Genomic DNA, 26,590 nt, shown 5'->3' with positions numbered 1-26,590 from the left:
AATCTGACTAAAATTTATTGTGCCATATGCTAGGAAATTAGAATCTGATGTGAATATTTTTTTCTAAAATGTTATACAATTTACCCAACCACAATTGTTAAATAAACTACCCTTTAATCAACAATTTTATGATGTTTTCTTTTTATTTGGTTAGGGCTTCACACGATAAGTGAGATGGGTGTCACTACTGTGTCACACCCATCCTGGCTGAGGTGGGGAAGGAGGCATTTTGGCATAATGGAACAGCACTAGCTCCATGCAGGAGCAAAGGGGAAGAGCAGATGGAGGTTACTCTCACTTCAACTGATACTCCAGCCAGACTCAGAAAATCTCACGTGACACGCTAAGAAACCCACATTTATCTTGTGAGATTTTTTTTTTAATAGAAGCAGATAGTTATATTTGTCCTATGTTGATATGATTTTAAAGAATTATAATACATCAACTACTAGAAATTGTCATAATATCAAATTATATTGATGAAAACTCGCAATAACAGATATGTGACTATAATACGGTAGGCAATGTATTGAGGCTTGACACTTTTATTTAATCTTCCCCTTTGTTTTATACAGGAGCATGGAGCTTGGCGAGATTAAGGGACTAACCCAATGTTATCTACAGTTAGAAAACAGTGGTCAGGTGGCTCCAAAGCCCATGTTCTTAGTAACTAGACTTTCAGCGTACTCTAAGCATGCAACATACACTTTTAAAATAGTTAATATCAAACTATATGTTGTAGACATAGGTATTTTCCTTTCTTGAAGGCAAGGACCACACCTTAATTATTAATCCTCTTGCACCTAACACAGGTGCTAAATAAATACTTGTTGGACTGCTGAAGATGTGTATTTAAGAATATCTGTAGAATAGTAATATGTATAAAAGAGATAAGCTTCTAAATAAGAGAAAATAAAGGACAAGCAAGAGAAAGTATAACCAGTAAGGGAGGCAAAGAAACTGCAGAAGAGATTAGAAAAGTATAGAATAATAGAAAGAATGGACATTTCTTCATCAGAAATTAAAATTAAGTAATGCTTTTCTTGTTTCAAAAATATTGATTTTTAAAAACCTGTATTTTACAAGTACCTAGACTTTAAATATACCCTCCCCTACCACCAGCTATTATATTAAATAATGCAATATTCGGTTATTCAGGAAGAGAAACTACTAAATATCACAGCCCAACTCAGAGTTGGCCTTACTAATAAAGAAGATTAAACTGACCAGAGCTTTAACTGCAACTGAATGAGGAGAAATTTTCCAGATGAATATGCGCCTAATAAAATGGCCAATTTGATTTGCCTGATTTTTCTCCCAGCCAGGTTCCCAATAGCTTCCTGGCTGTCTTACAGATTTCTGCATAGTCCCAAAAGAAAGAACGTGTTTTTTTTTACTAATCTAGCTTCCTCATAGATTTCAAGTCCAAGTTCCTAATTCAAAGAAGTGCTAATCCATTTGCAAAGCATCTTATTGAAGGAGTAATCACCCGGGCATAATCACTATTATGAATCATAATTACTTTATGATTTCTTCTAATTACTAAGTGGTTTTTTAACAACTATAAATAGATGAGCACTCTTAGGAGCACAGACATTGGTCTGGAAGCCAGGGTAATGTCTCATTAAAAATCGTGGTGCTTTTTTATTTGGAGGTAAGATGATGTGGCAGTGGGGAATCATTACATTTATAGACTTTGTCACTCCCGCATGGCGTGCTAAAACTCAGAGCTATGGCCTCTAGTAAAATATTGACCTGGAGAGAAAGGAAAAGGGAACAAGGGGCAATAGGACCTAGGAAAGAAAACTCAGAAATGACACTGTGATCAAGGACAATAAGATCTCTCAAATGAAGTGAGCATATGTTCTTTTTTTAAGCAAAAATAAAACTGACTAAAGGATACCTGCTAGACTAAGTAAGGGTAAAGCTATACTTGGCATCAGAAGGGAAGCAAGACTCTACTTTTCTTTATTCCTCCAAATATTAATAATGAAATAAAAAGCTTCCTAGCCAGTCTAATTAGGCTGGCACGTCTGATAGAGACTAAGTGTTCAAGACCTCTATAAAATGTAAAGGTATCTACAGCAGTGATTGTGGTGTGCCATGAGAATTTTTAAAGCATGTAATACCTGACTGTCTAGCCAGACAGTGACTTATTTTCCCTTAAATTGAAAAAGAAAATACAACAGCCAACATAACAATAGCCATCTGGTATGAATGCCCTCTCTTGAACCATAAATATATAGGTCATATAATAGACTTGCATCTTATTGGTCATATCACATAATAAGGTTGCATCTGATTGGTTAATTCTTTCTATCAGAAAGCCTTATATGCAAGTATAGGAACCTAATTTCTAAAAAGTCACTTTGGAGCAAAAAGGACATGTAATCACTATTATTATTATTATTGTTGTTATTATTATTATTCTTATTTTAATCAATCAAAATTTTACCTATTTTTTGTCAGGTTGGCAAAAAATAAGTTTTTTGGTGTGGTGTGCTGAAGAATTTTAATTAGTTTATGTGTGCCATGAGATAAAAAAGGTTAGTCCAGAGTATGGCAGTCTTCAATGCAAAATGAAAGCAAAACACAAATAAACTTTAACTAAAACAACACAACACAAAAATCTATGTAGATCAAGGTAAGATAGGTATGAACACAGATCTTCTACCTTATTATATCTTCACACTAATCTTGTGATAAGTAGGGCAGATATAATTGCACTTTTTTAAATGAATGAGGAAATTGAGGCTTAGAGAGATTAAATGACTTGCCACTCACATTAAGAGGATAAATGGCCAAGCTGAAATTTGAACCCATGTTTCCTAAACGCAAATACCATATTCATTCCATCATGCTATATCAACCTGTCTATTGGTGGTCTTTGCACACATTTACAGGTCTTTCCCCACCACCTCAGTTTCAGCTGATGGCCTTGCTTCCTAGTTAATTTTAAAAAAATCAAAACAAACAGAAGATAATTTCTTCCTCATCCTACCACCCAATACCACCCTCCTTGCTGCTATAGCGCATTACTCCATTTTTCTTGTTACAATGGGTAAATTATCTCTACTTCTACCAAAGGCCAATTCTTCCACTTACACATTGATTCCTATATATATATATATATATATATATATATATATATATATTTAAGAACTTTATTCTATATCACCATTTCCCCCCTCTCTATAGGATCATTTCTATCAGCATACAAATATGCTATAAAATCTTTAAAAAAAAGAAATGTTTTCTATCATTCCCACCTTCCCAGCTCCATGTAAGAATTAGCTGTCTTTGCTCTCTCTGCTTTCTTAAAACTCATTCCCTCTTGAGACCTTTCAAATAAGGCTTTTGTTTCCTACCAAGCCAATGAAATTACCCATTAAAGACATTTAGGATCTCCATCTTATCAAGTCAAATGATTAATCTCAGGTCTCATCCAGTCCACATCAGTAGTCTTTAACTAAGTTAATCACTATCTTCTTCTCAAGATACATATGTGTTCAATAATAATTATTATTAACTAATTTTAACTAATAGTTACTGTTTACTATGAATGAGCAAAGGACTGTTTTGTCCAGTAGAATAGTGATTCTATTGTGCTTCTATACATTATTATATAAAGAAAAAGCCTGCCATGCTAGTTAACTTAAAAGGCTATATGTCCCTCAGCACCAAGGAGTATTTCTATGATTATTTTTTCCTTTTGAAATTCAATGTTTCCAAAAATAATGTAATACTATAGGACCCTGCTTTTACTATTTGGGGGTTGGGAAAGGTATTAGGATATTTAATTTTTCTTTTGCTCTATTCCACAGAAACAACACTGAAATACATTCGGTTGGCTTTAAGTGTTGAGAATGATCACAGTTATTTTCCTACTTGGCTGCTTTGTGAGAATAAAAAGCAGGCTGATATATGTATTAGTTTAAACAATGTTTTGACATTATTTCTACTGGGAAAATACTTAAGACATGAACCATGAACATGTGGAATGCTTTTGATCACTGTTATTAATTGAGAAAAAAAAAAAAAAAAAAGCATTGATTTCAGAACTGCTCCACCTGCTGGACTAATGAGACCCTAACACCAATTTGAGTACTTAAACTTCATTGGGATGAAATGAAAAACATTTTGAGTAATTTCTAGCATATAAAAATTATATTGGAAAATAGAGGTTTTTATCCAATGGTAAAGTTTCTGCTCATTCTCCACTTATTTTTTAAATGGAGTGACAAATGGCTAGAATTTAGGAGAGAGATTTTTATGTCCAGCAAGATAATAATCTTCAATGTTATTTTCATTACATTTGTACTTCCTCAATGTGGTTGTATGTATACTGACAATTCCAAATAGTTATGATATTAAGTTATTTTCAAAGCCAAATTAATAATGATTTTCTTTGTCAAATGATTCAAGATAGGGTTCCCTGAAAAGCAGAGAACCTTATTTATAAAACTACCCTAGAGTTTTATAAATATAACTTAATTTATATAAAACCTTTAAAATTATATTTGCAATTTAAAAATGCCTAACTGGAGTCTCGCTTTATAAAAGCTGTTATATACGACTACCCAGGAGGTTGGTGACCCCATCCTGCCCATAGGCCAGGCTGGAAACTGACTTTTGGGAAGAACAATGTCAGCAGCTCTTTAGCCTTGAAGGCTGAAGTGCAAACAAACACTTCCCATGCATAAGCAGAGCTATATTAAGCAGTAAAAGCAAAAGAGACAGACATATTCAGCACAAGCCCATTCCTTTGTTTTTATCAGGCTTTTTGGGCTCTCGCACAAATGTCCTTAAAAAGATACGGGTCTGACTTCTATTTCTTTGGTATTCTCCCAAGTAGACGGAATATTGGATAGAACACTTAGGAAATCTTAATAAATGTTGACAAGTCAAAAGTATTTTCTGCAGATAGCTTAGGCTGAGAAAGTTAATGGTGTGTGTACTCTTTTTATCTTGCTTTGTAAGTTTAAGTAGAAGAGGAAAATAAGATGCATGAAGAAGAAAAAGAAAGGTACAAAACAACAAAGGAGGGAAAAAGAGAAGGGCATTTAAAAGATGGGCTGGTATGATATGAATTCTTATCTCAATTCTGCCCTTTCCCTGTTGGGAGCTGATTTTTTATATTATTTTCCATGCTGATTGTGGCAACTTGGACAAGGCTGGGTCTTTGTTATGTGAAAAAATGAGAAAGTTAAAATAGATGATAATGAAAGAAATTTTAAAGCTATTCATTCCCTGGTATCTAAAATTATTTCTTAAGACTCCTAGTAATTGACAGTTGTTATTCTGTGGGACAGTTTATGAAGCCAAAGTAATAAGAAAAAAAATCAGAAATTTAAAACAAGACAAATTTCAGATGCTATAACAAACATATTTTATACCCATCAGAACATAAGCAACTTAAAAATCTTTTAAGTGATCTACCCAATCACAACAGACATGTCTGAGACTGAGGCCTTTTTTCAGGAAAGCATTTCACTTTCCTCTGTGCTGTGGAAAGCTTATAAAAGCACAGAAAGCTAGAAAGAAGCTAAAAAATAATGACTGGGGAAGGTCTCAAGGGAAAGAAACCAAGAGAAATAGAAAGATACTTTTTTTCAAGACATTTTGCCATCTGTGCCTCTCCAAAGATGCCAGGCAGCTCCCCAGCCTGAGGGTAAGGGAAGCTCTTCTCACGAACCCTGGAAGACAGCCCATCAGGTTTCCCTACCAGGAAGATAAAGAGCAGCAGATGGGATCCTGCAATTGTCAGGAGGTTATTTGGAAATGCAAGGCCATGAGGTTGGTGGTGTTCACTGTTACTCAGTTAACCTTTCCTTCCTTTCATTTTTTCCTTTAATGAACTCTTTAATTTTACATGCTGGGTCCCCTACCAATACTATTCATATCTGCTTGTCCTTTTTATTTACTTCATTTTAAATTTCTCTCTTTTGAAAAATATAAATTCTTGTTTATTTTCCTGATCTTATTTTTAAAGAAAGTTACATTTGCAATTTTCCATCAAGATATTTGTAGCTATGCCCCAAACAGGACAAAATTTAAGCACTAAAAATGCTATATTACTGAAAAATGTTCTATTATGTGGGCAGAGCAAAGAATCAGTGTGCTTTTAAAGAAAGCACTAGAGAGAGCTGCCAAACTTAGAAATTTATTGACATGTGAAAATCTTATTGCTCTGGTCCTTTTCTCAATCTGGAATGGTTCTATTTTATATTAACACACAAAACTTATATTTTTTAAAGTCAATATCCAAGAATTTGTGGAAAAGTAACATTTTCACAATTTTTCAAATTGGGTATTTTATATATAACCTCCTATTTCTGTGTGGTTACAAGGTACCATAACAACTAAGTATGTCTTTAAAAATTGTTTTTTGGAAAATTCTAGACACACAATATATTTGGAACATACTTTCTAAAGGTATTAATACTATAGCAAGTATCTTCTGAACAATCTGTTCAAATAAATTTTCTCCAACTTTTCATTTCTATTACTGCCCACTGAGCACATCAAATCACAGTGCTTGTTTGCCATGACAACAGGCACTTTCTCATCTAGACTTGGGCTTTCAGTGCCAACATCGTTAAGAGATTCTTCAAATTACTTTTTAAATGTCCTTTTCCCTCTGGATTTTCACTTATATCTAATTAGACTACTTACTCTATGCCATGTAATCCCTGTTGCCAAAACTGCTAAATGCTTCCGTAAGTGGAAGGAGGGCATCAATGGAGCAAGGCAGATGTAATGTCACTGGTTAAAAATAGAAGTGTGAAGCAGCTGCCTTAATTATAAAGCTTATTAATTCATGGTGTTAGAAAAATTTGGCAAGAGTTGTTATAAAATGTCTAACCTTTCCAAATAGCATCACATTGTTTAAAATTTAAAATATATGTTTTCAATAAGGAATGATGAAATAATCATTTGCAAGTAATTAACATCTGCATTAATAGCTATAATTATTAGCTATAAGGTCATACATAATTTTAAAAGTAACTCTGCTTCTTGATTGACTTGTTAAAAGTATATACCCTTACATTTCAATGCTTTAATTTTTTTTTTTACAGTTGGAATTAAATCATAGGAAAAGGTAAAATATGTGTAGGAGAGGAAGGAAGGTATAAAGCAAAGAGGTCTACAAAGCTACTTTCTATAGAACCTGGAAAACTTAATTAATCTCATCAAACTGCAATTTTGTTTTCTATATATTAACATTTACCATGAAGGGTTGTTTGATGACTACAAATAATGTATACTAAAGTGCCTATATAGTAGGTGCTTAGTGAAAGGTAGTGGTTCTTATTATCTATTATTGTTAAGACAGGATTTAAATAAATGGGTTACTATTATAGAATAGAATTAGTAAATAGAGATAGTCTCAATAAAGTCTTTAACCTTATACCCAGAATATAGTATTTACTGTCATTGAAAAGCAATGGCATCTAAAAATATAAGTCAGAAACAATTCTATTTTTTAGGAAAAAGAGGAGAAAGTAAAAAGAGAAGTCTCAAAAGAGGTGTTACTAAAAAGAAAGACATTAGTGGGGTGTATTCCCCCCGCCTCCCAGTGTTGACTGAAATAAAGATTTACATATAGGGTGGGGGAAAAGTAGGTTTATAGTTGTATGTGAAACAGTTTATTCTTTTTTTTTTTTAGTTTTTTTTTTTATTGTCTTAAGTTTTACATATGTCTCCTTTTTTCCCCATTGACCTCCCCAACCATATTATTATTTACTAATTATTGTATTATTTTTCATACAAACCATAAACCTACTTTTGTCCTACCCTGTATACTAGAGTAATAATCAATAGGAATTAGTACCTCTAAGCATAACAGACTGCCACATTTAAAGAAATGAGAACCCCCCCCCCCCTTATTCTGAAGGATAAAAATATTCCAAGTATCTAGTGGGCCAAGAGAAAAAAAAAACATGCTGCAAAGGTCTAACAGTAATCCCTGCCTTCCTAGATCTATAATGGAATTGGTCATCATCTATCACACCAAACATGACAGGCACAGTTCCATCTTCTCTTAGTTATTTAGTAGTTTTACCATTAATAAATTCATTCCAGCCCTTTTTCAATCTATATATTTTTGGCCTATATTATATCCATCAATTGAACTAATAAATTCTCTGAGTTTATTACTTGCAGGATCAGATGGAACTTCCTACTAATTGAAAAAGTTACTCTGTTCAAGATCTAAAGAGGGCCCCATTCGTACAGTTCATTATTTGCATTTCAGTTACACTGATTCAAAGCCTTTGCTTCTCCAGACCGAAATGCCCTATTCACATACCTTCTATCATTTGAGTAGCTCCCTTGGACCCACTAAAACGTTCTCTATGATGTTCTTTTGATGTGGGGCCAGGAGAAACGTATGCAGCAAATCTCCTGCATAGGGAAAATTAATATGAAGGGCAGAATACTATAACCTGTTTTATCTTTGGAGACTGTTTTTGATGATGGGCAACATCCTGCTGCCATTCTTAGAGCATCATACTGAGCTGGTGACCTCAGTTAGTAACAACACCCAAGTGTTTTATATATTACTAGTGGCCCGGTGCATGAAATTTGTGCATGGAAAGGGGGTTCCCTCAGCCCAGCCTGCACCCTCTCCAATCAGACATCCCTCTCACAATCTGGGACTGCTGGCTCCTAATTGCTAACCTGCCTGCCTGCCTGATCGCCCCTAACTGCTGCTGCCTGCCTGCCTGATTGCCCCTAACCACTCTGCCTGCCTGCCTGATTGCCCCTAACCACTCTGCCTGCCTGCCTGATCGCCCCTAACCTCTCTGCCTGCCTGCCTGATCACCTCTAACTGCCCTCCCCTGCCGGCCTGATCTCACCCCCAACTGCTCTCCCCTACCGGCCTGATCTTGCCGCCAACTGCCTCTGCCTGCCTGATCACCCCTAACTGCCCTCCCCTACTGGCCTGATCTCGCCCCCAACTGCCCTCCCGTGCCGGCCTGGTTGCCCCCAACTGCTCTCCCCTGCCGTCCTGATCTTACCTGCAACGGCCTTCCCCTGCTGGCCTGATCTTGCCCCCAACTACCCTCCCCTGCCGGCCTGGTTGCCCCCAACTGCCCTCCCCTGCCAGTCTGATCTTGCATGCAATGGCCCTCCCCTGCCAGCCTGATCTCACCCCCAATGGCCCTCTCCTACCGGCCTGATCTCGCCCCCAAGAGCCCTCCCCTGCCGGCCTGATCTCATCCCAAACTGCCCTCCCCTGCTGGCCTGGTTGCCCTCAACGGCACTCCCCTGCCGGCCTGATCTCGCCCGCAACTGCCCTCCCCTGCCAACCAAATTGGTTCTGATTGGTCAGTTTCTATGCCAGTCAGTGTCAAAAGCTCTGCCTCCTAGGCAGCCATTGGCTCCTCACAGTTCACCCATATTTGGTTCTGATTGGTCAGTTTCTATGCCAGTCAGTGTCAAAAGCTCCGCCTCCTAGACAGCCACTGGCTCCTCACAGTTCACCCAGATTTGGTTCCGATTGGTCGGTTTCTATGCCAGTCAGCGTCTCCGGGCCTGATCAGAGAGGCAGGGCTGATCAGCAGGCCCTTCGGAGGCCCGTTGAGAAACAGAGACATGGGTGCTGGCGAAGCCCAGAGAGAAAGAAAGAGTCAACGGCTGATCAATAGCTGCCATGTTGGCTGTGGATCAGACCCTGACTCTCTCTCGGGGCCTCTCTCCGGGCCTGATCTGCAGCCCCCTGGGCAGTCAATGCTGGGTCGCCACGGCAACCCAGCACTGACTGCAGGGCTGGCTTCCGGTATTCGGTAGAGCGTTCGGGTTTTTATGTATTAGGATTACCATGGCCCATACTTTATGTATATGTTCACACACACACACACACACGCACACACGCACACACACACACACACACACACACACACGAGTTTGTCAATAATGTTCTCTATTCTATCTTCTATCGCTGGCCCCTATAAATAGCCTCACACATTGTAGTACAAAATAAGTATTTTTGGATGAATCAATATATGGTCTGTGGGTAGAAATGTAACTGATGAAATTTAATATAGACAAATATTAGAGTAACATATTAAGAATAAAACATCTAATTTATGCATGCTTCATTATCTGCTTAAGATAGTAAGTCAATTTCATTTAGCATAGCTCCTTACTATTTGGAAGTTTCATCTTTAAACTTAGAAATTTCTTGTTGCTTCCATCATTTGGTTCAAAGGGTGATATTGTCAATATAAATCCACAAAATATAAGGCTAACCCCAACCATCCAAATGATAGAGGAAAAGAACAAAAGGGAAGAATTCAGAAGATATGGTATAAATGTACCTAATGTATGAAATTTTTTATCACACCCAACAACCTTCTGCTAGAAACACTGGGTTGAAAGGAAGTCTATAGTGTCAAAAACACTGTGAAAGGAACCATACTATGAAATGGATGATCTGATTAAAAATTTTTATTTAAGGAAAATGCCTTTCTGGTAAATATTAATATTGCAATAAAATTATATCCCTACTCAAAAATAAATTTTAATTCTTATGTTAGAAAAGTTGAAAGTAATATACAAAGTAAGTAGATAAAGAGAAAGAATTCCAATTCTTTTAAATAAAGGAAAAACAACTCTATGGCCAAGTATGAAATTCTAAACTATATCTTCTCTAAAGGAAATGAAGGTCTAAAAAAGGTACTAATTATTAGATACAAATATATAAAACTCAGAGAGATTATCATTTAAAACTATGTTTTTATGTCAATTGAAGAGAAATAATAGGTTTATGTATTTTTAAATGCTTGTTGAAAGTGACTCAATGTTTAAATATTCTTATCAAATTTTATGGTTACTATCTAGATTTTTTCCTCTATGCTAGCAATAATCACACTGCAATATAATCAAATGACCTAAAAAAATCTTGAAAAACATAATTTCTACACTATCATTAATACAATATCTATCTATATATATAAAAGCCTATGCGCCCATTACGACTGAACAACTGAACAACTGGAATGACTGGTAGATCAGTCACTATGATGCGCGCTGACCACCAGGGGGTAGATGCTTAACACAGGAGCTGCCCCCTGGTGGTCAGTGAGCTCCAACCACCCGAGGTCCCTTCCCCCGGCCGACTGGCCCCCATCGGCCCCTGGCGCTAAACCATTCGTAGAGACCTGCTTTTGGGTCGGGGTTTCATATGTAGCAGAGCGGCTCCCTCACTGCGTTGTATTGAAAGTCAGCCCTCGACACAAGGGATTGTCTTGCTCTAGTCCTTTCCCTTCCCCGTGGGCCACCCGCCCACTGCAGTGGTGGCAAGGAGAGGGGGAGGGGGGAACCACATGGTGGCAGGGTGCTGAAGGCGGAGCTGATGGTATCCGTTCCTTCCGCATCTAGTCCGGCAACTGTTGCCTCCTCTCCGGACCCCGCCGGGGCCTTCGGGCCCCAGGATGGGATGGGAAACCAAGGGTGGGTGGTGGCGGACATGGCTACTTTCACAGGGGGGCTGAGGGCCAGCTCCCTCCTTGAGGCCAGTGGCCAACCTCCCACGGTCCTTCTTCCTGGCTGGTTAACCTCCTGCGGTCCCTCCCCCTGTCCTTCTCCCCACCAGCAGGCCCCATCGGCCTGACCCCAATCGGCCCTGATTGCCAGCCAGGCTTAGGGACCCCACCCATGCACAAGTTCGTGCACCAGGCCTCTATTAATATAATAAAATATGTAGCCTAAGAAATGAGAAAATTAAATTGTTAAAAATATTACAGTAAGTTCAAAGTAATATTCAAGAGAATAGAAGCTTTTCAGTTATGGATCTTCTCAGGAATAATAAAAATTCCTCTTAAAAATAATTAATACTTTTTTAGAAAGTTTTAAAATGACTTTAGAAGCATCAATGGTTGCATCTTAGTAAAAGGAGACACTTAAGTGAATAAGTTATAATACTGAATTGTTAAAAATTATGTGACTTTATTAAGCATTATAAAAACAAAGATAATGGAAATAGGCCTTTGAAACACTAATGCTACCCCGCTGCTTTCCTTTGCTCTGAGTTGTCCTTATCATCCTGTTCTCTATAGGTTCTGTCATGGCTAGTTTCCTCCTCCTGGTTTCAAAAGGAGATGAGAGTAAAGAAGATAATGAGGCAATGTGAGTCGTTTGGGAATCATGGGAGTGGACACAGGGAACATTTAAAAACCGAAATGAAAAAATGATTTCTAGAAATTATACTGTAATTACTTCAAATACAACCTTGCTTTATTATTTAATGTTTTTCTGTTAGTATTCATATGCTCTTTTTAATAGAGAATAGTTCCTGGACAAGAAATTAATAAAACAGTGGTATCTGCAGATCTCCTTGTCACTGTGAGTCCCCAGAGTTCCAGTGTCCCAGTATGCTCAATCAAAAAGAATTCTAAGATATTAGACTTAGACACTATCTGTAAGAAGTTGGTAGTTTCTTGAACCAAATACCATAGGATAGAGAGATTATATTATTGTTTCTGTGGAAATTATAAAGTGAGTATAGCAAACAATATTTACATCAATATAATAATGAGTTTATCTTATATATGTCTGCAGATGATTTATTTTGTTTAGTTATTCACAAAAGAGTTGACTTTATTTTAATAAAAATATTCTATGAGATTAGCATAACTAGTGTTAGGCACTGTAATGTTGGAAAGAAACAGGCTGTTGAAAAGATGTGGACAGACCTATTTTTCTGATCAATGTCTTTTCATAGACTGAAGAAACTAATGACTTAATTGCCTTTGTACTGTATACATCTTTAGGCTATTTTAATGGGGTGGAGGGGAAGACAGAATGTAATAGGCTATGGTTTTCACCAACCTCCTTTACAAATAATGTGCATCTAGTCTTAACATGACATACTTTGTACCTCCCACCTCAGTAACCTCTACCTCACTCTGTGTGTGTGCGTTTTTTTTTTTTTTGTGTGTGTGTGTGTGTGTGTGTGTGTGTGTGTGTGTGTGACATGAGAGGCAGCATAGTACAGAACCCACACAGTGTCAAGTTCCTAGAGTAGCGACTGGCACATGAAAAGTGCTCAAAAGTGTTAACTATTATATATGAGTTCCCCAGGTAGACAAGTACTTTTAAATATTAGATTAGGTAAATATATCAAGATAGGTAAATATGAAAGAAAATTATATTCTTAAATCTAACAGATACTATTTTAAGATGCTTTCCAAAATTATTTAACCATTATTTTACTGTGTTTCTCCAGGTAAATCCTGTTTTTATGAATTTCTGACTGGGAAATGATAACCTCATTCTTAAGGATGTAAAAATTTCTTCATATTTTTTAATACCTCTTATTTCAGAAATGAATTTTTAATTTTACAAAGAAACATTTTTTCAATAGCTATCTTAATACTCTATTTTAATCCTCTACATTTTCCTATAGAGTAAACAATAGAAAAACTATTAATACAGAAACCATCCATTCATCAATTCATTAAGAAATATTTTTGGACTTATTGCAATTGTACTTGGTCCTATGCTGCACTAGAAAAACTGTTAATGGGATATTAAAGTCTATTAAAAATAATAAAGCAATAGGAGTGGTAGGAAAAACCTAGTAAGTAAGTGAACTAGCTCGGAATTAGTGAATTAATAGGAGAAGGACCACAATGGTCCTGAACTTTTATCTTGAAGGATAGGGTGATCACCTAGCTGCTGAGGATGGCCCAGTTTATACCTATTATCTTAGCTTAGATATTAATAGCGCCCTATTCCATTCTCAGAAAGATCCAAGTGTGGATGATAAATTATGTGGTCACCTTATCTATGGGTAACTGGGTCCAGATATGTTGCTTTAGTGATCTTGTTTGACAGATGAAAGGACTTCATAAATAGTTTCTACAAATTTAAAGGGGAACTGGATGGCAACAATTTAAGAGAAGGTATGGGATACATAAAATATAATCTCTTTATGTTAAAGAACAATGTAGTAATAACATCAAACTCACACTTAGGATTGAAAGCAGTTCTTCAGTACTGCATTCGGGTTTTAAACGCTCCTTGAACATTTTAACTGTTTGGTGCTTCAAATAGTAGTAAGAGGCAATTCGGCCATATGTCAAAGGTTCAATGCTCCGATTATCCTATTTCAAATAAAAGATAAAGTGACATAAACAAGAAGTACAATAGAAGGGCATACAGTTATAAAATCAATAACTCATACTGCAGTTGTTATTGTAACAATTTTGTTAAACTTTTTGGTCATTTTTAGAAGCAAAAGCCCTATTGTTAAAAAGCCAGGCAAACTTTCAATTGAAATGTATGTGACTGAGTCATACCTCTCCAATTTCAATACAATAGGAATGTTCCAATTCCACCAGGGACTTCTCAATCAGAAAGGACAGAAACTTGTTCACAGAATCATGGCTTACATCGCTCAAATTGTAGTAGCTAGAAAATAAGCAAGGTTTCAAGGATACATATTATATTATATTACATTAATGATAGTGTAGAAATTTAATTTTCTATTAAAATTATTGTTTAAATTTCACATAGTTCTTTACAGAACTTCAAAAAATCCCAACAAACCAAACCAATTACATTTGCAGCATTCAAAAAAAATAAAGCAATTGCAAATACCATTTCCATTTTACAGATCAACATTCCCATACTAAGGTTTGTTGACCCTGATAAACAATGACAATACATGAAAAATATGTAAGATAAGCAGATAAAGTTCAGCATCACATTAAAAATATACTAACTTTCCATGCTCCAATCAAAAGACACATGGTGGCTAAGTGGATAACAAAACCAAGGCCCTTATGAGTGCTGATTATAAGAGACCCACTTCAGATCGAAAGACACATACAGGCTGAAAATAAAGGAATGGAAAAAGATAGCTCATGAAAATTAGAGGCAAAGCATAACAAAAAAGCTGGGATAGCAATACTTACACCAGACAAAACAGACTTTAAAACAAAAGCTATAACAAATAAGAGACAAAGAAGGACCCAGCAATTCCACTTTTGGGTACTTATCTGAAGAAAACCAAAATAGTACATCGAAAAGATATATGCATGCAGATGTTCACTGCAGCATTGTTTACAATAGCCAAAATATGGAAGCAACCTAAGTGTCCATCAACAGATGATTGGATAAAGAAGAAGTGGTACATATATGCAATAGAATATGACTCAGCCATAAAAAAGAATGAAATCTTGCCATCTGCAACAACATGGAAGGACCTAGAGGTTTTTATGCTCAGTGAAATAAGCCAGACAGAGAAAGACAGAGGTCATCTGACTTCACTTATATGTAGAATCTAAAAAACAAAATAAATGAACAAGAATGGAAACAGACTCATAGATATAGAGAACACCTTGACGACTGTGAGATGGTAGGAGGTTTGGGGGATGAAAAAAGTGAAGGAATTAAGAAGCACAAATTGGTAGTTACAGAAGAGTATGGGGATGTAGAGTACAGCATAGGGAATATAGTCCCTAATATTATAATAACTATGTATGGTGTCAGATGGGCACTTGAAATATTGGGGTGATCAGTTCATAAGTTATATAAATGTCTAATCACTGGGTTGTACACCTGAAACTAATATAATATTGTACATCAACCATAATTAAAAATTATTTAAAAATTATCACCCCCTCAAAAAAAAACCACACAAAAAAACAACCCAGAAAAAAGTATACTAACTTTTCAGTGTTAAAACTAGCCTTAGTTCAGTGTATACATTTGCAGCAAACTAAGCTTATGTACTAGATTTAGAAAGGGTGAGAAGCATATTATATATAAACATACAGTTTTCTATATATATAAAAGCCTAGGCCACCATTATGACCAGTTGACCAAATGACCAGTCGCTATGATGCACACTGACCACCACGAGGCAGATGCTCAACGCAGGAGCTGCCCCCTGGTGGTCAGTGCGCTCTGACAGCCTACCTCCCGTGGCTGGCCAACCTCCCGTAGTCCCTCTCCCCGGCCAGCCGGCCCTGATCGGTCCCAATTTAGAATGGGCAAGACAGCCCTGATTGGTGGCCGAGGGACCCCATCCATGCATGAATTTGTGCACCGGGCCTCTAGTATATATATAAAAACCCAGCAACTTTATAAAACTCTAAGAACTTTATAAAGTTTAGCAACTTTATAAAACTCAAAGAACTACTGATTTGGGTGGCAGATCACTGATTTGGGTGTTAGATCAGTTCTTTTAGGAAATTTAGTCAATGACTGATCTCCTAATGCTTGAGGAATAATTGTCATCCTAAAGACTGGAAAGAACATCATCAGGCTAATAATAGGCAGTCTAACTAAGCTTCTGTACAAGGAAACAGGTTCAACTCTTTATATTTTCCAAGTAAAAAGTCTAAGGACATGCCATTCACCTGAATGTCTCCCTCAGTAACTCCTGGGGTTTTTGGTAAATCCCTAAAATCACTAGGAATCTGTGTCTGGGAATAGATCCAGAAGGCAAGGGATTGCCACCACAGTCACGACAGACTTCTACTTGCTGGTTGGCATAAGGAATTTATATGCCCTACTTCCATCCAAATCAGGAGTGGACAGTGGCCTCAGAGAAGAGACTCATCACTGAACCCCAAAAATGAGGGTTTGCATCTGTACAGGACTAGACAAGCAAGTGGCTTGGGAAGCAAGTGATAATGATCTCAAATGGGAGAGGCCTAAAGAAAACCACAATCTGTCAATACAGTACTTTTTTCTTTCTTCAAAGGGAAGGATTTGGGGTTAATATACTATAAAATTTATTTTAAAATACACAAAGCAGTTCTTAAATCATAGCAGAATATTTTTTCATTAGAAAGAGAAGTTAGCACAAATGGTGAGGTATACAACCAAATATGAGAGTCTCTAATGAGTAAGGATTATAAAAGGCTATTTATTTGGGAAAATAACTGTAAATCATATGCTAAGAATTTTAATTTTCATAAAAATTGTTACTTTTAATTTTAGTCTGTGAAGAAATTACCAACTTTAGAATAGAGCAATATTTATCAATGAACAGATAGATAAGTATTGAAATCAGTGCTGTCATTAATTTGAACACAATGTACAAACTTGCATCTAACCAGGCATATCTGAAAGTGAAAAACCAGCATTAGAAATCATTAGAAAATATTACTTCCATTATCCTGAAGTACTTAGTTAGAATAATGCATTCTATTTAGAGGTGAAAATAAAAATTCTAGACATTCAATGCCCCATCAGAAACACAGACCCCTCAAAGCCATTCTAAATTATAGCTGACCTTGAACAACACAGGTTTGAACTGCCTGGGTTTACTTATATATGTGTTTTTTTTTCCCCAACAAATATTGTAAATCTATTTCTCTTAAGATTTTCTTTTCTCTAGCTTACTTTATTGTAAAAATACACTACATAATCCATTTAACATAAAATATGTGTTAATAATAATGTGATAGGTAAGACTTCTGGTCAACAATAGGCTATTAGTAGTTAAATTAGGGACTCAAAAATTATACACAGATTTTTACTACACAGGGGTCAGTGCCCTTAATCTCTACAGTGTTCAAGTTGTAGTCATACATTTTGTCTTTTATTTTTTCTCAACAAATGAAATTTATCAGCCAAACTTTCTGCATACGGTAGCTCTTACTATATACAGTAGATCCCCTGTATTTAGTTTCTTTTCCAAGGTTTCAGTTACCCATGGTCAACTGCAGTCTGAAAATATTACATAAAAAATCTGGAAATAATTCCTAAGTTTTAAATTCTACACTGAGAAGCCTGACGAAATGTGGCACCACTCTGATAAGTCCCACTTGGGTGGTGAACAATCCCTTTATCTACTCAGTATACCCTACCTGCACATTAGTCACTTAATAGCCATGCTGGTTATCAGATCGACTGTCACAATATTGCAGTATTTGTGTTCAGGTAAGTTATTTTACTTAATGATGGCCCCCCAAGCACAGGACAGAAGTAGTGATCCTGGCAATTCATATATGCCAAAGAGAAGCTATAAATGCTCCCTTTAAGGGAAAAGGGAAAAATTCTTGACTTAATAAGCAAAGGAAAAAAATCATATACTGAGGATGCTATGATCTGTGATAAGAACAAATTTGGTACCCTTGAAATTGTGAAGAAGTAAAAAGAAATTTGTTCTAGTTTTGCTGTTGCACCTCAAACTGCAAAAGTTAAGGCCACAGTACTTATAAATACTACTAGCGTTCCCGTTGCAGGAAAAATCCTGCAATAGGGTTTCCTGCTGCACTCTACCCCACCCTGCCTGCTCTCCTCCCTTGTCCCCCGCCCCGCGATCTCCTCCAGCCCCCCTGCTTTTCTAACTTCTCCGCCAGCCCGCTCTCCTTCCTTCTTCCCTGGCCCGCCTCCGCTCCTCCCTTCTCCCCTGGCCCACCTTCTCCGCCAGCCCGCCTGCTTTTCCCTTCTCCCCTGCCCCGCCTTCTCCGCCAGCCCACTCTCCTTCCTTCTCCCCCGGCCCCGCCTCCGCTCCTTCCTTCTCCCCTGGCCTCGCCTCCGCTCCTCCCTTCTCCACCAGCCCCACCTCCGCTCCTCCCTTCTCCTCTGGCCCCGCCTCCGCTCCTCCCTTCTCCCCTGGCCCCGCCTCCGCTCCTCCCTTCTCCCCTGGCCCCGCCTCCGCTCCTCCCTTATCCCCCGGCCCCGCCTCCGCTCCTCTCTTCTCCCCCGGCCCCGCCTGCTCAACTCCGCTCCTCCCTTCTCCTCCCCCCGGCTTGCTTGCTTCTCTGCAGCTTTGCTCCCTTCTGCAGCTCTTGGCTTCTTTCTACGCTGTCGCGATATGCAAATTAGCCGCCATCTTTGTTGGGATAATTTGCATATTCGTCCTGATTGGTTGGTGGGCGTGGCTTGGCTGGTGGGTGTGGCTTGGGCATAGCAAAGGTGCGGTCAATTTGCATATTTGTCTATTATTAGATTAGATTAAGGCCACAGTACTTATAAGTGCTTAGTTAAGATAGAAAAGGCATTAATTAAATTTGTGGGTGGCAGACACGAAGAGAAAATGAGTTCTAACTGATGGCAATGTGTTGTGCCAGAAAGCACTGAGCCTATACAAAGACCTCAGCAAGAGAGCCCCTGAAACAACTGACCACTTTCACATAACTTTTAATTCTGTATATTGTTATAATTGTTCTCTTTTATCATTAGTTGTTGTTAATCTATTACTGTGCCTAATTTATAAATTAAACTTTATGCCTGGTTTCAGGCATCTGCTAGAGGGTCTTGGAACATATCTCCCATGGATAAAGGGGGTACCACTATATTTCACATTCATTTGGCTTGATAAACCTATAAAATTTCCAACACTTTTTCAGATGTTTGGACAAAAATATAATTGATAAAGTTATTTCTAAATTGAAAAAACTAGTGTAAATGTACCCAGGACACTGAATAAATAGTACTATTTATAGAGCAAGAATCAAGCTATTAAAATCACAGAAAGAAGACATTATGAAAATAATATTACCATGAAAAAAAGTTAAAAATTCAATTTTTTATCTATAAATTTATCTACCATGCTATTTGAAAAAAAAAATATCATGGATGTTGCTACTGATTACCACATCCCATTCCCCTATAAATATAACTGGAATGCTAACTTTACCAGTTTATGACTTAATAAATAAATCTGGTATACTCACAAATAATATTCAAAACCATTAATAAAAACTTTCCTTTAAAAATTCTAGACTTTTTCTTACATTTATTTTATTCACTGTTTTATGTATTATAAGATACCTTTTGATGGCCTAACACTCCTCCTCATGTTTATTTATTTAAGTCTATTGGAAAAAATATTAGACTAATTTCTAGCTTTTATCCAGATAAAGTAGTTAGGGTAAACATTTCTTAAACACTGAAAATAAATTACACAAATAAATAAAATCATGCCTCTGAGAATACAACAAATTATCTGATGACTATCCTATATTATAAAAGGCTAATATGCAAATTTGTCCCCTTGGGAGTTTGACCGACTGGGAGTTCGACCACTCGCTATGACATGCGCTGACCACCAAGGGCGAGCATGGAATGAAGGAAGGTCCAGACCAGCAGTCGGGGGAAGGCAGGCCCCAGCCGGCAGCCGGCAGCCAGGGGAAGGAAGATCCTAATTGGCCCTGATCACTGGCCAGGCCTTAGGGACCCTACCTGTGTATAAATTTCATGCATCGGGCCTCTAGTATTAAAATATTATCTATAATCTAACTCGCTAAAAATTAACAATTTTTTTGAGCAGAATAACTTAAAAAGCTTCCATTGATATTTCTTCTTACTATAGTTCTTCTTGGATGCACGCACCAACATTTTTATTGATTTGCATAAGAAATATAAATTTCAGTTTAAGTAACTTAATTGCCATGAAATGTATTCAATATCAACACTTTCATTCTTACAATATCTGGGGGTAATCTAAAATTTAGGAATTCCTAAAATTGTTTTCTTAGGGCAATCTGGCATAAGTGATATCTTTTTTCTATTTTAAAAATGTGACAACTTTTAAAAATAGGGAATGGTAATTAAAATATTATACAAGAATATAATAGTAAAATCTCAATAATTAAAATACTTGTCTCCTATGCAGCCAACACAAATACTAAAATGCATTTATTTTTGTTAATGATATAACTTTACTGATTTATACCAAGTATTCTTTGTTAGTATTTCAACTGAGATTCCAAAGATACATAAAGAATTTTCAAATACTTATAAAAGTAAGCTTAATTAGAGATACAATTTACAAGACACTGTTAAATAATACAACTAAATGTAAATGAAGTCATTTTTTAGGTAATAAAATTTGAGAGATAAAATATTGACAGTTTTCTTTGGTAATAAAGGATGGAGTTTATATTTACATGATCTTTATTAGTAGCATCAAATGGCCTTCACTTCTATCACGTGTACTTTTCAGTCATTGTATAATTTCTAGCATAAATAATTATTAGCATTTAGCTTAAAACATTACATGTAATTTCAATAATCACTTTACTAACTTGAAAAAAGCATGCAACAGCTAAGTAAAAAGGTCTGTGTTCATGGTGCACTCTCCACAGTACAAAATTAATAATTCACTCTTTCTTTAAACAGAAATATTAACACAACTGTTTAATTCGGGATAAAGAATACAAGGTTTTTTAATGCTCAGTGCACTGAATCATCAAGTCATTATCTTCTCTTTGCCACAAATGGACAGCCTACCTTTCTGCCAGCATGCTATTTCATTTATTTCATGGAGAAATCCAGTTTCACAATAATTGACTTGTCAGAAGCTCTAATTTATGAGGCTGAGCTCTATAAGATTTCTCTATATTGGACTCAACCTGCACACAAGCAGGGTTGAATATTTACAATGCTGTTAACAGGTGCTGAGTTGTTTAATGATTCTAATAGCCAGAAGCGTACTGAGAAAGCCAGCGGGATCACAATTACAGGCTGTTTGAACACAACAATTACTAGTCCCCTGAGAGGTGTGAAAGTCAAAGGCAGTTTGATACTGACAGCATCTAGCACATGGGCTAGACAGGCTAACTTGTATTAGAAGTCCATTGGGAAAAAGTCATAACAAACCTCTCCCTACCATAAAAATTTACAAAGTTCATTAAATTTAAACAATCAAAAAGTGAAACAACTTCAAAAAATTATCTTTAAAAGATCTTATCAAAGGGCAAACAAGAATATCACATATGCAACCTCAAGTTATCTTTTTCCAACCTTGAAAAGGATAAAATTTCAACAGTTGAGAATAAAAGAGATTTTACTGTAATGTAAAACACAGATAAAGTTACACCAAACAGTTTGGATTTAATGGGAATAGTGGCAGCCATTTCCTGTTTGGTTTATGTAAACCTGGCCAGAGATCTCGCTGGGAAATTTTTCATCAGCATTGAAATGCTGCTGCTATAACTGTCAGTACTGGGAAGTCATTTGTTACAGCACCATGTTTTTTTATGTTCGGATTATGCAGCAGTAATAATGACAGAAATAATGAAAGTGGTTGCAGGGACAGCTGAAACTACCACAACATTTTTTGTTCCAGAAATATTTAAAAGCTTTCTCAAGGGAAAAGAGAGAGTAAAACTGAACATACAAATTGATTCCAGAACTCAATTTAGAATACAGTATATGTCATGATGCCCCAGTACATGTGTTTATATATAGTTGACCAAATGAATGTGTATATGTATGTGTGTCTACATACATTTATTAATATAAATATGTATCTTTATATGCATATATATTTGCATATACATATCACACACACAAGAATATAAACTGACAATCTTTCAATATGACTGTAATTTAGTGTTAGATTTCAATCGCTTATTGTTTTATATATTTTGATGCTATATCTTTAGTTATGTAAAAATTTGTAAACTACTATAATTTTGTAGTGATTGAGCTAGCTATCAATATGAGCCATTCTTCTGTGTCTTTTTAAATCTTTTTTGCCTTAAATTTTGTTTCATCTGATTTAATTCTTCAGCTATTTCTCTTTATTATTCTCCTTCATATCTTCCTTCAATCCTTAATTTTTAACTTTTCTATATCATATTTATTTGACATGTTACTTATAAATTGTTTAGCTGAATTTAGAAAAATGAATCTAGAAAATTTATTTCAACAAGAAAGTTTAAGTCATTTATAACATTTATGATTATAATTGACATGTCTTATGATATAGAAACATCCTGTCAATGCTTTCCTCAAAACTCCTACAATGGTTCCCATTTTATCCAGAATGAAAGTCCAAGTCCTTACCATGGTCTCTAAAGTCCCACATGACCTGTACTACCACTGACCCCCACATCCCTAATCTCATCTCCTGCTACTCTCCACCCCTCACTTATTCTCTGAGCCACACCTTCTCCTTACTGTGCCTTAAACACACCAGACCTGCCTGCCTTAGACCACCTCCTGTTCCCTTGGCCCACAATAATCCCTATATAGTCATGTGGTCCATTTCCTCACTTCGTTCAAGTTTTTGTTCGGATGTGAGCACCTTTTTTAAAAACACATACACCACAATACATTATTATTAACAATAGTCCCCACACTTGTATATTATAATCTCAGAAATTATCTTTTAACTAAAAGCTTATATCCTTTGATCAACATCTCCCCCTTTCCACCTTTGGCATCTTTAATTGGCCAGGTATCTCAAAATATGTATAGGTGGCTACTAAAAGAACTACTAAAAGAACTGGCACTCCTGATATAGATGGTAAAGAGTGGATAAACCACCACCCCCTGAAATTAATTGAAGCGTATTCACTAAAAGATGACCAGACTTTTAAGACTGTTAAAGCTTGGTTGGGTAAAAGGGCTTGAGAGGGCACTCCATGCAGGAAGAAGAGTGACAGCAAAAGTGAGAGGAACCTCACTTGGTGTGGGTTAATGTCTCCTTTGATCTAACCTAACCCCTTTGCCTGTGGTGGAGGGGGTAAATACTCAACATTCATTTGGAGCAGTGAGAGAGCAGGAAAAGCAGCTGCCACAACTAAGTGCCCTAAGCTGATGCATCAGGATGATGTATCCTTCTGACTCTCACTCCAGAATTTCCTCCTAGCAAAGATGGCCATCAGTATAGAAGGTGAGGCAATGGGAATGAAGGAAAACTCACTTACTGTCATAGGCTACACCCATATGAGCAGGAAGCCCCTTAAGTCATCAATACCCAAGAAAGTTTTTGGCTTAAAGGCTCAGTATAATTTTTTTCAGTAATAACCCTCAAGATTTCATCTTTATCCACTGTGCTAACCCCCCAAGCTTCTTGTTCTGCCCCTAATTAGTACTGTTTATTATAGTTGCATGTAGATTTTCTCACCATAATGCTATTAAATAGAAGGCAGTTTGTAACCAGAGCAACAGGGAGAGATGCCTACTTCAGTTCCCTCTCAGTGGGATCCCTATTCCAATTGATGTCTCCCACTGTGCTCTTGGCTCATCTCACTCTCACAGTTGAAAATGTAAACTGTTCACTCTCCTACTCATTATCTGAATTTAAAGACTGAATGCTTTCTATGTCTGCTAACTAAACTTTATCTAGTTCCCACCTCCAATATAATACATTTAATTTCTGATTAATACCATCTGACAGTTTGCAAATTAGGCTAGAATGGGGTTAGACTAAAAGCAAGCCAAACAGTTGGAGAACTAAGAAAATAAAGAAAATTTAAAAAGTAACTTTACATTGGAAGTCAAGGTAAATAGATGCAGGATAATAACATTAACAAAAGTAAGAAAGTTAGATTAGAAGAGAATTTGGTATGTGATTAATTCCGTTTTAGACATGTTGAGTTTGATATGATGATGGGAAGACTACCTGACAGCATTCATAAGGCAGGTGGAAAAATGAGATTGTGAATTGACAGAGAGCAGACTGCAGTAACATAGTTTGGGGTCTTTCACGTACTGATTATATTTTAAATATAGATGGGATATTAGACTGAGAAGAGCACAACACCACTTTACAGTATTTTTGCTAAAAAAAAAAAAAAAAGGCAAAATTTGAATTTAGAGATGATGATGTTTAAGTTGAATCCAAACTTGAGGACATTCTAGAAAAATAACTGGCCAGTATTTATTTCTCTAAAAATGTCATTTGCTGATCTGACCGAAAAAAAAAAAAAGTATAATTTTGATTCATTCACACCAGACAACTATTGTTATGTTGGTTGTTGTCATTTTTTTTTGTTTTGTTTTTATTTTTAGACAATCTAAGGGAAAAGAGATCAGTGCCCTTGACTTAATAAGTCAGGTATTGAATGTTTTAAAAATTCTTGGGGCCCACCAGTTGAAAATCACTGGTGTAGATCAATAAAGCAATTGGAAGGGAGTACAGGAAAAACAGCACATTAATCAACATTAATTATATTCTTCATAATTAATACTGAACTTAGACTTTAATTCATGCATTGCATTCTCAACATGGCCCTGTGAGGTAGGCTATTACTCACTTTCCAGATCAAGAAAGTGAAGCTGAGAGAGGCAAAGTGACTCAAAGCTGCAATTAGTAAAGGGTAGTGCTGAAACAAGAATCATTGTTCTGATTCCAAATTCAAAGCTCCTTCTAACACATTAATTGCCTCTATTCTTATGATCTAAAAAATGAATATATCTATGGTTACACATTAAAGAAATAAAGAGTGGTAAGTCAGCAAGCTTAGGTTTTAAGTCCTGGCTTTATCACAAAGTAGTTATGGGATCCTGGGCAAGTCACTTTAAGTTTCCAGCCTCCCTTTCTTCAATACCAAACAAGAAGGTTAACTAGAATACCTGTAAAGTCTATTTCATTATACAATTCCACAATTCTAATCTTGTGATCCACTTACTATGAAAATTTGCAGTGCTAAATGGCGAGCTCACTAATTTCGCAGTCATATTCCCAAATGACATTTTGTACTTAAACCAGAGGTTCCAAAAGTTGAGGAAAATGTCACCATATTCTCAAACTCCTGTCTATGCAAGTGGAAATGTTGGTGGAAAACAAATTTCTTAAGATAACAAGAGATAAGATTTAGTAATAACATTTTTCATCTGTTTAAGACCTTACAGTGGTATAGTATTCCCTCCTACCGATGTCAGGAATGTCCCTCATCTTTGGCCCTCCTTCCATTCCCTCTCCATCTTTTCTGGTCCTATTCATCTTCCCCTTATCATTAAAAAACTTCCTAACTGGTCTCCCTGCTGTGACTGTCTCCCCATTCCAGCTCATTCCCTACTGTGGTGCTGTAAGGACTGAAACAAAACAAAACCTAATTTGGTGATGTTAAACTATGTTTAAAGGCTCCCAATGGCTCACAGCCATAAGATCAGTTGCAAACTCCTTAGTATGGCATAAGGGCCCTTTACTCTCTTGTTTGGCCCACTTTCTGGTCAAGACAATCTTCTTGTCTCTACACTGTTTAAACGCTGGCTACATCAGACTTCCTGGAGTTCTGTAAACATGCTTTCAAGCCCTGAGGGCCTTTGCCATAAAGGCCTCCAGCTTTTCTTCTCTTCCAGATTCAAGATCAACTCGTCTGCAAAGCTTTCACTCTCATAGGCTTAAATACAGTTCTATTAGAGCACTTATGATTCATATTGTAAATATATATATATATATATATATATATATATATATATATATATATATTTCCAATATTAAAAGATCAGCCCTTGAAGATAGTGCATGATGTGCATTTGTGTTTATGCCTCATCATCTAGTATAAATAACATCTCACAATAGGTGCTAAAGGAAGTTCTAACCTATACTTTCTTGAATAAAAGACACTTCACCACAACTACCCCAATTTTATTTTCTCTTGCTGGGTCCTTATTAACCTTTACAAATGCCTCACAAATTCTTTTTTTTCCCTATGTGTTTACAAGATTCAATCTTCTTTGAATTCCAGCTGTACTCAAGTCAATCACTACCATGTTAGTTTAACATGTTTCTTAATTACTTCAGTTGTCTCCCTAAGTACAGGGCAAAGTCGTTGAGGGTATCCTAAATTAATTAAAATAAGCTAAGAAATAAATTCATACAATTATTCATTTTCTAATATGTGATAATACATTGTGATCATATCAGAGACATCAT

At 36.5% G+C, this 26,590-nt stretch overlaps 1 protein-coding gene across 2 annotated transcripts in view; it reads right to left on the bottom strand.

The window, feature by feature from the left end:
- The window catches only part of ASCC3 (activating signal cointegrator 1 complex subunit 3), a 253,509-nt gene that overhangs the window by 47,838 nt on the left and 179,081 nt on the right, over window positions 1-26,590 (bottom strand). For both annotated transcript variants that reach the window (XM_079780725.1, XM_079780724.1), the window contains exons 35-36: window positions 14,310-14,421; window positions 13,980-14,114 (exon numbers count right to left, since the gene is read on the bottom strand). In XM_079780725.1, the coding sequence (XP_079636851.1) occupies window positions 13,980-14,114; window positions 14,310-14,421 (247 nt within the window). The remainder of the gene's footprint in view (window positions 1-13,979; window positions 14,115-14,309; window positions 14,422-26,590) is intronic.

Source organism: Cnephaeus nilssonii (assembly GCF_951640355.1).
Source record: "Cnephaeus nilssonii genome assembly, chromosome: 9".
Classification (NCBI taxonomy): Eukaryota; Metazoa; Chordata; class Mammalia; order Chiroptera; family Vespertilionidae; genus Cnephaeus; species Cnephaeus nilssonii.
This window is presented reverse-complemented; position numbering and strand designations above follow the sequence as displayed.